The sequence below is a fragment of the Cydia amplana genome, chromosome 13 (genome assembly GCF_948474715.1).
Source record: "Cydia amplana chromosome 13, ilCydAmpl1.1, whole genome shotgun sequence".
In the NCBI taxonomy this organism is placed as follows: Eukaryota; Metazoa; Arthropoda; class Insecta; order Lepidoptera; family Tortricidae; genus Cydia; species Cydia amplana.
In genome coordinates, this window is record NC_086081.1 from 12,873,151 (window position 1) to 12,887,696 (window position 14,546).

General features: G+C 39.1%; 1 protein-coding gene across 1 annotated transcript in view; it reads right to left on the minus strand.

Annotated features, from left to right (window-relative positions):
- LOC134653722 (organic solute transporter alpha-like protein 2) overlaps positions 1 to 10,953 on the minus strand; it is a 30,116-nt gene extending 19,163 nt beyond the window's left edge. The window contains exons 1-2 of the mRNA XM_063509117.1: positions 10,541 to 10,953; positions 824 to 972 (exon numbers count right to left, since the gene is read on the minus strand). Coding sequence (XP_063365187.1) covers positions 824 to 972; positions 10,541 to 10,697 — 306 coding nt within the window. The 5' untranslated portion in view covers positions 10,698 to 10,953. The remainder of the gene's footprint in view (positions 1 to 823; positions 973 to 10,540) is intronic.
- Between the last annotated feature and the right edge of the window lie 3,593 nt (positions 10,954 to 14,546).

Genomic DNA, 14,546 nt, shown 5'->3' on the forward strand with positions numbered 1-14,546 from the left:
GTTTGTTTCCTATGTGTATTTGTTGACCGACCAAAGGACTCAAAGGAGTAAGGTCCAAAAATGTAAAGTGTCATTCAATAGAACTTGCTAACTATGTAAACAAAAGTTACTAGTAAATTGACATTTAGTGTCAATTTTAGTATGGCGGTTTGTTTACATAGTTAGCAAGTTCTATTGAATGACATTTTAGTCATACGTGTATTTGACATCCTGAATTATTCTAACTCTGTAAACTTTAGCAATACAACCTAGAGGTCGCACAATTGAATACATTAATATAGGTACGTACCTAACGCAACGCAACACTGTCTTGCTGGGCTGGCCGCGATGTGTGATGTGATTTGGAAGTCAGATACCTATTTTGTATGTGTCAAAACAAATGAATTGCAAATTGTTCCTATGGGAACTGCAGGCCAAGGAGAGAAAATCATCTGTATGGTACGACCAAAGATTAAAGTAAGTATAGTACGACCAGGCGTGGCTCACTCCGCGATTTCGTCGCACACCAATTTTGGTGGTTAGCCATAGTAGTTGCCGCGCACCGCTACAAAACGGGGACGCCCTCGCGCTTGTCATATCTGTCGTAATAGACGCGTTTTGTTAGAGAGTGAATCTTCTGTACTATTATTTATTCTGTAGTACGACTCAGCACAGCGTGACAACGCGCCGTGCTTATAAAAGAGAAGAGAGAGAGGCTGGAGAAAACCTTACTCAGGTGCAATTACGTGCCTGTCTATGAAGCAAGTGAAACAAAAAGTGAACAATGAATTTAGATGACATGACATTATATTAAATTATATTTATATATTTTGAGCAAACTTACAGGATACACGGCTAGCACCACGGCGGCATGGCAGAACGCGCTTCGCCAATGTCGAAGCGCGGAGCGCAGGTTGAACGCGTACAGTGCGCACACGCAGCACACACATAGCAGAGCTGCCGACCATAGCATCCAGCCGTATACTTGCAGTGCTGGAAAGAAAATGTACAGTTTAGATTTCATTACAAATTGGGACGCGTGGGGCTTAATAAATAAATTGCAGTTCGTTTCTTGAAGCTTTAACTCGTGGAGCGCCCTACCAAGACACGTGTGATTGTAATTCCATACTATTCTTGGTTCTGGGCGCTCCACGGGTTAAGAATGACTCACGCTAGACCGGGCCAGGCCGGGCCGGAGATTCCTGCGCTTCGTTTTCTATGGAAAGCACCACGTGATCACCGATCAGCCGTCATAGAAAATGACATGTCGGACGCCTCGGCCCGGGCACGGCCCGGTCTAGCGTTAACCCTTAAATGCATGACTTTTTCTTTTTGCCCGAAATTAATATATGTATCACATAATTGTTTGCCGATTGTAGGAAAAATAGTCAAAAAAAATATAACTTCGATTTTCACTGCGAAACCAGTGTTAGAAGTTGAATTGGCTAAATCATATTTATGTAAATAAGTAATTTTCAGTAATAGATATATGAATTTTTTTACTACCATTAGAAAGGTACACTATTTGTGATATACCTATGATAAAGTTTGTAAATATAAAATAATTATAAACCCCGAAAAATCTGCCCAAAATCACATACTAAAAATCATCAACTTCCAGGTTTTTCCAAGTTTTCCGACATTTCGTCTATAAACAAATGTAATTTTTATAAATTAAAATAATGCGTAAATTTATGTAATAATTCGGAAAGTTTATTAGTTTTACTATTGAAATAATATACAGGAACAAATAGAATTTGTTTAACCATTAATCTGTGAGCTGTCTAATGCTTTGTAAACATTTGGCAACACTATGCATTAGGGTTAACTTCTTTAATCACTTGTATGAATTTGTTGTAGCGTTTTAGAGATATGGCAGCGAAGATACTTTATAAATGAGTACCTACGAAGCTTTTCTATATCAGCGATAGGTCTGGATATGGAAAACTTTAATCCCTGTGGAAATTTTCGGAATATTAATAACTTTCCGCCAGCCCATAAGTATAAAAGCATTACTTAATTTCCATCCTAGTTTCTCTTAAATTATTTGAACTTGACACTGCGATGTTCTAAGCACGCCAGTCACAGTTTTTAATGTAACTGGCTCTAGCTTATTGCGCAAGCGACGCAGGTTTTAAGGTTAATCTTGATAGGGTTTCTACTGAGCATTTTAATCGACTTCTAAATTTAAAAGGTTTTCAATTAGATTTGAAAGTCTGTTTGTTGCCTCCGAACTTCAACAACTTGTGAACCGATTTTAATAGTTAATAGCCGTCGAGACAGCCGGGCCCTGGGGTCGGGAGGCACGCGAGCTCTTCCGAGAGTAGCAAGGGCCTCAGGGAGAAGGGGAATGACCCCCGTTCTGAGTCATGGCTTGTCCAACAACAGGTCTCCATCACCATACAGCGGGGTAACGCTGCAAGTGTGATGGGGACCTTTGGACCCGGCATGTTTCAGAACGGGTTTTAGTTTCTTAAGTTTTGTACATACATATTATAATATAATATTGTATCTAATCCATAGTTAATTATCGCTTTATTGAGGGCATTTCTCAGAAGGGCCATTTTTACGTGTCCGGGGCAAAAAGTTATTGAATTTACTGTTCAATAAATCTGAATTAATTCAGGCATGATCTTCAGCATATATTCTGTCTGGGACACTATCAAACTAATTATTTATTATTTATATAATACATGAAAAAAATATCTAAATGCGAAAAATGATGTTCGGTGGGCGTGTCCCGCGCCCAGATTTTTTGAAACAAAAAATTATTACTCAAGATGGGGCATTATATCGGAGTTATTATCGGTATTCACGCATAAGGTATTAGTTAACTGATCATATTCTTTATATCAAAATAATGTGTTAGCTCAACACATTGAATAAAACCAAATTTACGATGTGTCCCGGGCTACTGACTGATTTCGGTGTAATTTACAAACCATGTCGGTACTCTTACAAAGTTGTAGACCAGGAACTCAGTGGCTCAAACAAAGTATGCTTTAGTTGTGCCTTAACCGTTGAATAAAGTAGAGGTGCAGTCACAGTATACTAAGGTAGTTTTTTAAATGTTTCTCTGTCATTCGGTGGGTTTGGTTCTATGTTTTTTTGAGATCGGTGGTGCAATTTTCTCCCACAGTTTTAGTGTCCTTATCGTTATGCAAGTGATTAAGAAAGCCTCAAAAGTACTTAAACCCATCATTATTACATCTCCTCTGTATCATTCATACTATTTCTGTAATTGCTAAAAAGCGATTAATTTTGACATCACTGGTATTGATTTCCTTGGTTTCAGTGGATTTTTTGACCACCGACATCAAGAAAGTGATCACCGAATTCAAATTCTGCTTTGTAAACTAGTTTGTTGTACTTTATTTTCCAACTTATCACACCTAAAAAGTACAAGATACGTTTGATAAACGTAAAACTATGCTTGTACGTAAATTAAGTCATAGTATAGGTAAACAAAATCACTAGTTTACAATGAGTAGTTTTTTTTTTCACAAGACGTATGTTGAAAATCGTAGACCCAATATCTCTTTCTCTCTATCCGCTTTTGTCTTGATTTCTCTTCAAACCAATGGAGTATATTATGTGAACTTGTCCTCTGTATCACTTGAGGCCCTCCTACACCACGATACCTTGAACTTGAGCAAATTTAAATAAATGTAGTTAATTAGATCCCACTTCGTTTAAAATAACTTGTGTATTTACATACTATGCAAGGTGCACCCACAAAACAAGGGATTAAAAGTAAAGTGACCTTCTAATGTCGAGATCGCTTCAAAGGCACTGAACGTACCTACTGATAAATATAGCCATAGCATAGCCATGAACAGAAATTCAACATAGCCAATGTTTTAACAATCCTCAATGTCTGATGTATTTATGTCTAAATATCGGAGTTACAATTTAGCTCAAGTGTTTGAGGGTGCAGGAGATCATAATGAATAGGTGATTTTAGATCTTTAAGCATTAGTCAACAACTTCAGATAGTTTTAAATTGAGGGAATACACGCTTTAAAACTCTGTCATTCAAAAATACTACATATTTTAAGGTCTAGAATAATACTTGTTTTCCGTATTGTTTACATTGTTTTATAAGTGCATTAAATATTTTTGAGCATTGAACACCACTCAAAAGTATCTTGTTTATCGGGTGTAGGTAACATAAGTTTCTTTTTGATGAGTGTGCCGTTGGATTGTGTGAAACAAACATTTTCTTCTTCATGGCACTTAAGTATGTGCGAATTTGTGGTCGATATGTCTGGAACTCGTTTCGGGACCATACTTACTTCGCCCTATTGTATGAGGATAGTCAATTAGTGTGGGATATCTTCTAGAGATGTTGTTTCATAAGCCGCAACTTGGTTATTTTAAAATCTGGAGTAAACAAAGGTACTATCTATTAAATTTATGTAAGCTATGCGATATCATTAGCCTCGCTACATCACTTATCATCAAATAATAATGAAAAATATGAATAGATTATAATATAATTTAGATATAAAATTAAAGTGTGATTTCTGTGTAAGCATTTTTGAATTCGGTGAGGCTAATTGATTTGGCACATGATTTCGGTGTTTTTTAAATCTCAAATATCAAAAAAACTATAAGGTTCTAATGGAGGCCTCCACTACCAATATTTTTTATATTAAGGCTAGATTTTAGGAAATGAAGTCGTGTATCAAATAAGTAGAAAATAAAATTCGGCACCGAAGTCAGGCACCGAACGTCATCTCTGAGAATCGCCCTTACAAAGGGTTGTTATGTTGTTGTTTAACCCCTCGTGCAAATATTAATAAATCTAAAATTGGAAAAAGAGCGTAACGACATATCCTACCTGTTTTTAACCCTTTGACCGCCAAAGATGTCCACAAAGGCGCGCGGATACCGTTAAAAAAAACTTCATACATTCGAAAAAAGTTTACTATGATGGAGTTATATTATAGGTAAGTATAGGTACCTAAATAAAATAGCCAGGGCGTTCAAATAGATAAGCTTAATGCAATTAAGTAAGCTTAGAATAAATTTAAAAGTGGAAAAATTACTGTCTTGGGTGCGACTTGAACTCACGGCCTCTGGATCGATACTCCAGCGCTCTGCCATCTGAGCCACCAAGACCTCAACCATAGCCAGCAAATATTTTCACCATATGGGTCAAGGGGACCCGATCGACATCTACCGTAAGAGCGTTACACTTCTTGAACGGCTACCGGAGTTCCAAGTCATATTGGAAATTCACCAGTTACGATGCGCTACCCATACTATTTTTAACAAGCTTTTATTAGGTCGACCTGTATGTAACTATGTAATGGAATCTAAGGTAACTAATTTAACCATCTTCCAAAGATCGTAGCGTCATGAAAATTGTAAAATTGTACTGTATGTAGTTCTGACAATACAATAATATGGTACTGTCGAACTGATCTGATGATGGAGACAGGAGGTGGCCATAGGAACTCTGTGATGAAACAACGCAATCTAATTGTGTTAGGGGTTTTTAGAATTGTCTCGATGAGTATTAGTTGTCTGTCGTAAGAAAACTACAGTCAGCGATAAAAGCTTGTACCAAAAATAAAATTTTTGCCAAAAACTTAATTTAATTTGCAATTAATGCAATTGCCGTGCCCTATAGTCATAATTGAAACGTCCAAGAGTATGACAGCCTAATTCGTTTGAATTACAACTTTTTATATAGATGTTATCTCTACTTAATTGGAGCAATGGGCAGTGTGAACCATTAGGATTAGGAGTATTAGGGCTTAGGTAATTTATGTCAAATGAATTTAATAGCTTTTTAAACTGTTATGAAGTAGTTTTCTAATGTCTATTATCATTCACTGCTATTACGGCAAACAATTATCAACACGCCAATATTGCGCACCAGAAGGGCACGGCAGCATGAAACCTAAGAACTAGTTTAAATGGTGCAGAAAGTAGCCAAATACCTACCAAAGAAAAAACCGACTTTACAAAACTAAGCGACATATACATTACTAGCGACACGCCCCGGCTTCGCACGGGTTAACAAATTATACATAACCTTCCTCTTGAATCACTCTATCTATTTAAAAAAACCGCACAAAATCCGTTGCGTAGTTTTAAAGACCTAAGCATACATACAGACAGACAGATAGACAGGGGGAAGCGACTTTGTTTTATACTGTGTAGTGATAAATGTACTTCTTATCGGTAAGTGCATCGCCATTTTAACCCCTTGGATGCCACTCTCGCCGTTCTCTGGCTTTAGTAGCCGTACCACGAGTTGACACCTGACGTTTACGTTAGCGAGTGCGTATGAGTATACCCGATCGCAGTTCATCTCGCTCGCACTGGTGCGATAGAGAGAGATTGCGATCGTTGTTCTGTCAGTCAGTGCAGAGTTAGCTTAGACGGGCTCTACCAACCTACGAGTACCAAACAGAGTCGAAAGAGAGCCTTCACGTTTTGAAGTACATATAAGGTCTAGGTACCTATATGAGGTTATTAACTTTATACCCAAACCCCGTTTAGTGCGGTGCAACGAGTATGCACTTTTGTCTCTAGGTAATATAATAAACCGACGACAGAGACGGAGCAATACGTAGAAAAGTCAACGTATATCGGCGTCCCTGTCGTCAGTTAGGCACCTACTGAATTAAGGTAACGTGTGTAAAGACTGGTGTAAAGTGCTTCATACAACCCCATTAGCTTCATTCTTCCCAGGCACCTTCTGGGAGAGCTCGCTCCATCCTAGGCCACGGCTTTGCCTCGGCTGGTCTGTGGCCGTGAGTAAGCCCATTTATAATTATTTATAATATTGTCAACAACAATAATCCGAGTTTCAACCACTTAATGACGATGACGTTTTTAAATTGCGTATTCGACCGTCAATGTAACGCGATAATTATTCCAATGTTAATTTAAAACTGGTCCAGAGAGCCTCTAAAATATTAAAAGGTGGTTGACCTTTGCGGTACCTTGTTAATTAAAAATTAGAGCCCATAAGGTAAACGTCCTAGTACTTGACATGCTAATGCCCAATAGACGACACCCTGATGGCACCTTTATTATAATGACTTAAGTTTAAATAGGTATTGGGATAGTTTTTTTTTTTTTAGTTATTTATTACACAAAAGTTACAACTTTTTTGTTAAGGACAAAGCTCCACAAAACTACATTTGTTTGACTGTGGAGTCGCACTAACAAACAATATCAAAATAAGTAGGTAAATATACTACCTACTTACATATGTATAGATAAAAATTCGGAATCAAAAGTATGAAGTCCAAAAACCCAGAAGCAATATAATTATGATAAAATTTACTGTTCAAAACTGCTTTAAAAAACTCGTTTTGTTGACTTTCGATTTCAAGATATATCCACATTTTTGAACGTAACCTTGTGACCCAGTGACATGATATTCTGTGCTCACAGAAAACGTGCTATACTTAGGTACTAATAAAGTTACGTGACTTTATTACATAGGTGGTAAGATCCTATAGATGAGTTATACGCGTGCGTCCGTGAGACACAGAACATACGCATTGCGACAACATGATTGGTCGGGTTATTTGTTGCCCACCAGCTAGCCCCCACTGGCTAGGTTTTGGAATAGGGGGAGAAACACCCGCGACCGGATTTTCAGAGAAATTACTCGTAAGGTTTTTTTGCCCAACAAATACAGGGAATTTTTGAATGTCGAGCACTCGATTTCGTGTGGCTCCCTTCAATATATCTCCACTACAAGGCATTTCAAGTCTAATAATCGGCCCCCAAAAAAAACATAATGTTATGTATACATTTTAGTTTTATCCAATATCCGATCGGACAATGTGAAAACGCTCTAATGGTCTTCGCAATAAGGTTTACTGACAATTAGCAATGTGGACGATGGTACCGAATGCATCTGCTTAAAATACATAGAACACAGAACAACTTAGAATGGCGATGCGAGCAGGGTACGTGTCGCCGCCGGTTTTAAGCAAACGCTCGCATGCTACTCGCCCGCGCTGACCGAAAAACGAAGTAGACATGCCTTTTGCGCCAAAAATAATAACCTTCAGGTTAAGAAGCCAGACGTCAAATCTGTCTAAAGGAGGCGTATCCATTCACCATGCACAAAGGCGCTAGCTAATTTTTATTACTACCGTTGCGCGAGTGTTAGTAAATGTGGAGAGGAACGAGCGGCGACACCGGTTCCGGTACTAACTGCGCGCGATAGCCATTCTAACCTCTTTAATATGTTCTGTGACATAGAACAAGTGCGTTCATGTAACAACGGAAGCATTATTTTAAGATGTGATTATATCATTGCCAATATGTCCGGTGCCAAAATGGTACCTATACCTATGAGGAATGAAAGTACCTATACACGTACCACGTACCAGTACGTCACATAATACTAGATTATGATAAAATTTACTGTTCATGTACTATGATAGTATAGATCATGAGAAATTTGGGTCTAGCCGCCAAAAGCTATATTGTACCATAATGAACAGAAAATAATTAAATAAATTACCTATTATGTACTACCTTTTTTTAGGGTTCCGTAGCCAAATGGCAAAAAACGGAACCCTTATAGATTCGTCATGTCTGTCTGTCTGTCCGTCTGTCTGTCCGTCCGTATGTCACAGCCACTTTTCTCCGAAACTATAAGAACTATACTGTTGAAACTTGGTAAGTAGATGTATTCTGTGAACCGCATTAAGATTTTCACACAAAAATAGAAAAAAACAATAAATTTTTGGGGTTCCCCATACTTCGAACTGAAACTCAAAAAATTTTTTTTCATCAAACCCATACGTGTGGGGTATCTATGGATAGGTCTTCAAAAATGATATTGAGGTTTCTAATATCATTTTTTTCTAAACTGAATAGTTTGCGCGAGAGACACTTCCAAAGTGGTAAAATGTGTGTCCCCCCCCCCTGTAACTTCTAAAATAAGAGAATGATAAAACTAAAAAAAATATATGATGTACATTACCATGTAAACTTCCACCGAAAATTGGTTTGAACGACATCTAGTAAGTAGTTTTTTTTTATACGTCATAAATCGCCTAAATACGGAACCCTTCATGGGCGAGTCCGACTCGCACTTGGCCGCTTTTTAAAACAATAAAAAGTCCAATACCAATAAGTCCAATAACGTATCTACTTAACAGATTAGGCTTTTTGGCTCGCCCGACTGAACATTATTGAGAAAAATAACATAGGTACAGTAGGTAGTAGGTAGGTACCTAGTTATACATATTATTGGCTTTTTTGTCGCAATTACAGTTTTTGTCTCATTTAAAAATGTGTATGGAATTAGTTTTTCGCTCATTTTTACAATAAGTAATCAAATAAATCGAAAAAAGTCAAACGGCCCTTCGGAGAGGAAAATGGGGACTACGTTTGTATGGAGAAGCGGTCGTCCCCTTTCCTCTTAATACCTACATAAGAAACAAACAAAATAAAGATGGTAATAACAAACAACATTTGACCTACAAACTACAGACTTTCTATTAAAATATCGTGTCAATGCCGCTATGTTGTTTGTTTGTAAACAAATTGATTAATATTAGGATTTAGATTTAGATCAACATAATTTAGGTTTTAAAAGTCTCATAAACTACTCTGGGTGTCTGGCGACCTTCGAGCAGGTGAATATTTCGCTCAGTGGCTAAGTGCCACTTGCACCATTTCCTAACCCGGGTTTAACCGGTTAAACCCTGGAGTTACCATGGCTACCAGTACAATTTGACACTGGGTTAACGGTTTAACTGCTTAACCTCGGGTTAGGGGGATGGTGCAAGTGGCCCTAAGACTGGCAATCCAGCAAGCGTCCTGGGGAAGAACAGGACAATGCCCCGGACAACATTATTAGGTTTGGTAAGGTAAACGTACTGGTGCTCGACGCGGTCCCAAGAGGTGACAGCAGGGGACACCCTGATGGTGATGACATATATTGGACATTAGCAAGTCGAGCACTAGTACGTTTACCTTATATTGTTATTGTTAATAAAACTTATTTTGCAATTTAGGTTCAGCTTTATTTTTTTGTACGATCACTTATTTTATTTTATTTAGGTACCTCTTTGTCGCCATCTTAATCTTACCGCTTATCCTGGTTGCATCCTAGAGGAGCCTTTGGTTCGCTTAGCCTATTATCGTACCTCGCACTCAGAATTTGCGTAGGCACTAGTTTTAATTGTTGTCTTCTAGAATAAGTTAGACCCTGAATAAATCGTAAGTAACTAGGTATACAAAAACTTCCGCAGTAATAAGACTTTCAGTGTAAGTAGGATAATTATATTTTTATTGCAATATAATATAACGCAATCTTTACTATTATTATCCTAATAAGGTACCTACATATTATATAATTATGTATGCGATTGCCAACATTTAATAAGTATTCAAGGAACACGCCATTCACCACGATACAAGTACCTATGGTGTTGGGAAAGTCACTCTGAAACAACCCTAATTAGGCAAGTCTACGACCGCCCTTGAACTCATCCCGGAATCAACCGACGAAGGCAGAGGAGTTGTCGAAATAAAGCATCGATAGTCGCTTCCTTCATTGCATTACCTTCCACATACGTTCTGAAATCAGGTTGAAGACTGTAGCTATGGCACATGAACGTCGTATTCACTGCACTGTTCGATGCTGCAAGTGCTTTCTCAGCACTCACATGTCTAGGAATTAAAATTCTCGTCTCCTGACTCGCCTCACTTTGTAAATCCATATCTACAATCTGTTTATTTTTAGTCTGTGTCACTTAAAAAACGAAACACTTTTTCAAATTCGGCGTTCGAATTTTAAAAGTCGCGCGTTTTCGGCTGTCATGGAACGAGTGTCGGGACGATGGCGTCCGACTACACTGCCATGCCGGGCGTACTGACGCTGTTTGCGTTCACTTTCTTTCGTCATTTTGGTTGGTTTGCGCAACACCAGTTTACGTAGAGACGTTACGGTCAAGCTATGTAGCTCAATGTGCTTAAACGCCCCAATTTTTTTATTATAAGTAGGAATATTTCCCGGGAAGATTTGTCAATAAATAAGGAAAAAGAGCGATTCTATTCACCTAAATTTAGAAGAAGTTAATAACCCTATATCCATTGACTAAGTAAACCAGTTAACCCGGTCGCCCTGGTTGGGGCCTTCACAAGCATTATATCAGTTTATAATAAATTCAATTGACATTTTATTGTTTCTATACCTATGATTCCTGTGGTAGGTATTCGCAAAGAGAATGTCTTTGGTGTTGGTGGTGTTGGTAATGCGAAGTTCGTGGAGGGCGAAGCGGCGGAACTCACAAACGACACAAACACATGTAATCTTATATACGGAATGTCGCAAATTAATGCTTGCGGCAGCCGTTTGAACTAGTTTTACTCCATACGATTTGACGTAGAAAACCCACAAAAGAAGTGTAGTGGCATGGCAGCACCTCCTAGCGAATATGCGATCGTTTATTTCAATTTGATTAAGATTAACAATAAAGTCCTAAGCACTTTCGAGTTCTGACGTTAATATGTGATGTTTTTTTTATTTACCCATGTACTGTTTTATCGTTTGAGAACAAAAGCTTATACGAGTCTTATAGTGGGCGCTGCCCACATATCCAGTTAAATGGTTCTCACTGTTCCCAGCATAGACTAGGAATCCTCTAGACTGAGTTTAGAGCAATTATTTCATGAAACCGATGCTGCCAAAAATACGGGGGTGCGGGGGGACGAGGTGAGCGAATCTCGTGCCGTGATTGGTCCGTTCAAAGACACGGACCAATCACGGCACGGGATTGATTCGAAGATGGAGTAAAACTACCGTATGTGTGGCAGAGGGGGTAGCGTTACTATGCTCAGTCTAGAGAATTCCTAGTCTATGGTTCCCAGTCTTCGTCATTTCATTTCATTAGCAATAAAAGTGACAGCATGGTGTCAACTAAACTGTCATTCAATAAAACTTGCTATGTAAACAAACCGCCATACTAAGATTGACACTGAATGTCAATTTAATAGTAACTTTTGTTTACATTTAGGTACATAATAGCAAGTTCTATTGAATGACACTTTAGCCTACTAGCATTAGCATGTCGAACATTGGGACGTTTACCTCATAAGGTGTAATTTGGCTAAAATTCTCTGTTCGGTATTAAAACCTTCTGCGATTTAGTTTATTGATTTTCTAGATTTAAACAATGACATAGGTAAATAAAAAGAATGTGACATTTTGATTTAGATTTGTACTAAAAGCACGTGTTTTATATAAATAATAAAGAAACAACGAGAAATATGTGTTTAAATAAATATACCTACATATTCATAATTCACTTCATTTTTGGTCCTTTGAACCGGTTTTGAACCAGTGACCTATGGATTTTTAATAATTGCATTTGCAAAACGGTGCCATCTAGTAACGATTATGTAAATTCACAAAAGTCGCTCGCTACTGGACCATAGATGGCTCTACCAACAATACTAAGCATTTAAAAAACCGCTTAGTCTATTCGACACTAGATGGCGATAGATTTGCCTTATAACAGTAATATAACTGATTTCTCTAAGTATACATAATTACTTGGAGGATACAACTAAACGGAGTAGCCATTAACAGGCTTTCCCCTCTGTCGAAAATAGGCGGCCAACGGTCATACACAATGTATGGACTGACGTTTATCTGACATGGCTATTTTTACGTTACGCATACATTTGACGTTCCCCTCCCCCGCAAAAATCGGCAGACTGTTTTGTACAGAAAATTACAGACATGGCGTCTCCGTTTGATTATATCCTCCAAGCATAATTATTATTATTTATACTTGGCATTTTGTTATACAGTGTGTGGCCTATAAGGGCCCGGCCACATGTCAGCGGTGCGGCGCCGCCGCCGCCGCGCGGTGCCGCAAAGCGGTGCGTTTCGCCGCGCGCGGTGCCGCAAAGCGGTGAGTTTCGCCGCGCGCGGTGCCGCCAAGCGGCGTGCGGCGCCGCGTGCGATGCCACGCTGCATAGTAAAGAATAAAATTCGACTACCAGTTGTTTAATCAGACATGGATCCCTTCTAGATATGAGCGCCGATAGGCAGTTAGCCGGCGGCGGCGCGCCGGTCAAAATTGGTCGGCGGCGGCGGCGAATCGGCGGCGTGGCCTTGAAACACCTTCGATGAATGAAAAAAGAATTCAAACCAAAATTTTACCGAAAAAACCTGTTTTTGCTGTAGGAAAGTTATGAAATAAATGCATTTTTCATTTTCAATGATAATTTATTGAATAATGGTACGAAAAAAAATGATATCGTATAAACTGTGGATAAGCGGTATCGCGCGGCATCAGAGGCGGTCTTAATCTTGGTGAGGCTCTGGCCGTAAGATCTTAGCGAGGCCCTTATCTTTTGAGCTAAGTTAAAAATTGTGAAATGACTGTATCAGGGAAACGTCTTGTCGACAGTCCAAAGAAAATCGAGCTCCGTCATTAACCAATATCGATTCAACAAAACCGATTTATGTCAAAAAGTGAGGCCCAACGCCGAGCTCCATGTAACACCGAAGACTTGATTTCGACGCCTCCCAATGCGAGGCCAGAGGATGAGCTGCAGGTAAGCATACAGCTAAGAATCGAACGCCAAGTGTAAGCTTGGCTGACGGCCGAACGCCTGGAGCGCCGATTGCGGCGCGCTTCTGTGCAAGGCCGAGCTGCAAGAGAGCAGAGCGAGGGCACAGGCCGATAAAGACTGAAGCCATAGTGTTAAAGATCTGGAGCTTTCCTGCGGGCGCATTCGTGCGACGCCAAAGGCCGAGCTGCAATGGAGCTAAGATCGGATAAGGACCAATGCTCAAGCGTTTTAAAACAGGCCGAAAGTTGAGCTCCAAACAGGGCCAAAAACTTGCAGGTTCAGATAGCGGCTTAATTCCATGCGAGCGATGCAAGGCCAAAGATTGAGCTGCGAGAGAGCAAAGCTTGAAATTTAAACAGTGGCCAAGTTTAATTGAGACCGGATTCCGACGCCCTTCCGTGCGAAGCCAACGGCCGGACATTTGGACGTGGAAACGCTTAATATCTCAAAATTAACCCCCTTTTATGCCTTTTAAAGACTTTTAACCATGCTTGCAATGGTTAAATTCGCGGTAAATGACGGATGGTTAGCTGGCAAAATTAGTTAAGCATTGGATCGGTTAATCGGTAATCCAAAGATGTGGGTTCGAGTCTCACGTTAGCCAGAGTTGATCACAGTTAATTTTTTAATTGTGATTGACATATGTGTAGGGTATATTATATACAATCTATAAATTGTAATGTGGAACGTTCCACAATAAAATGGAAGGAAATCAGTATGTTTATTACAAGCATATTGATGTTAAAATTGATATTAAATCATTTCGTTTCCCCAAGACTAGTAGCGCGGTTACTAGACAGATAAGTTTGCATTTGCCTTCGATATTTTTGAATTATATGGGCCTAAAATACCTTGTGAATGCCTATAAACTGTTTGAAGTGGCGCCGTTAATGATCTAAACTCGATTAAAAATATATTAACTGATTCCGAAAGTAGTAGTAACTACCAAGGTCACGCCGATGCCACGCCGATAGCGCAGCGTC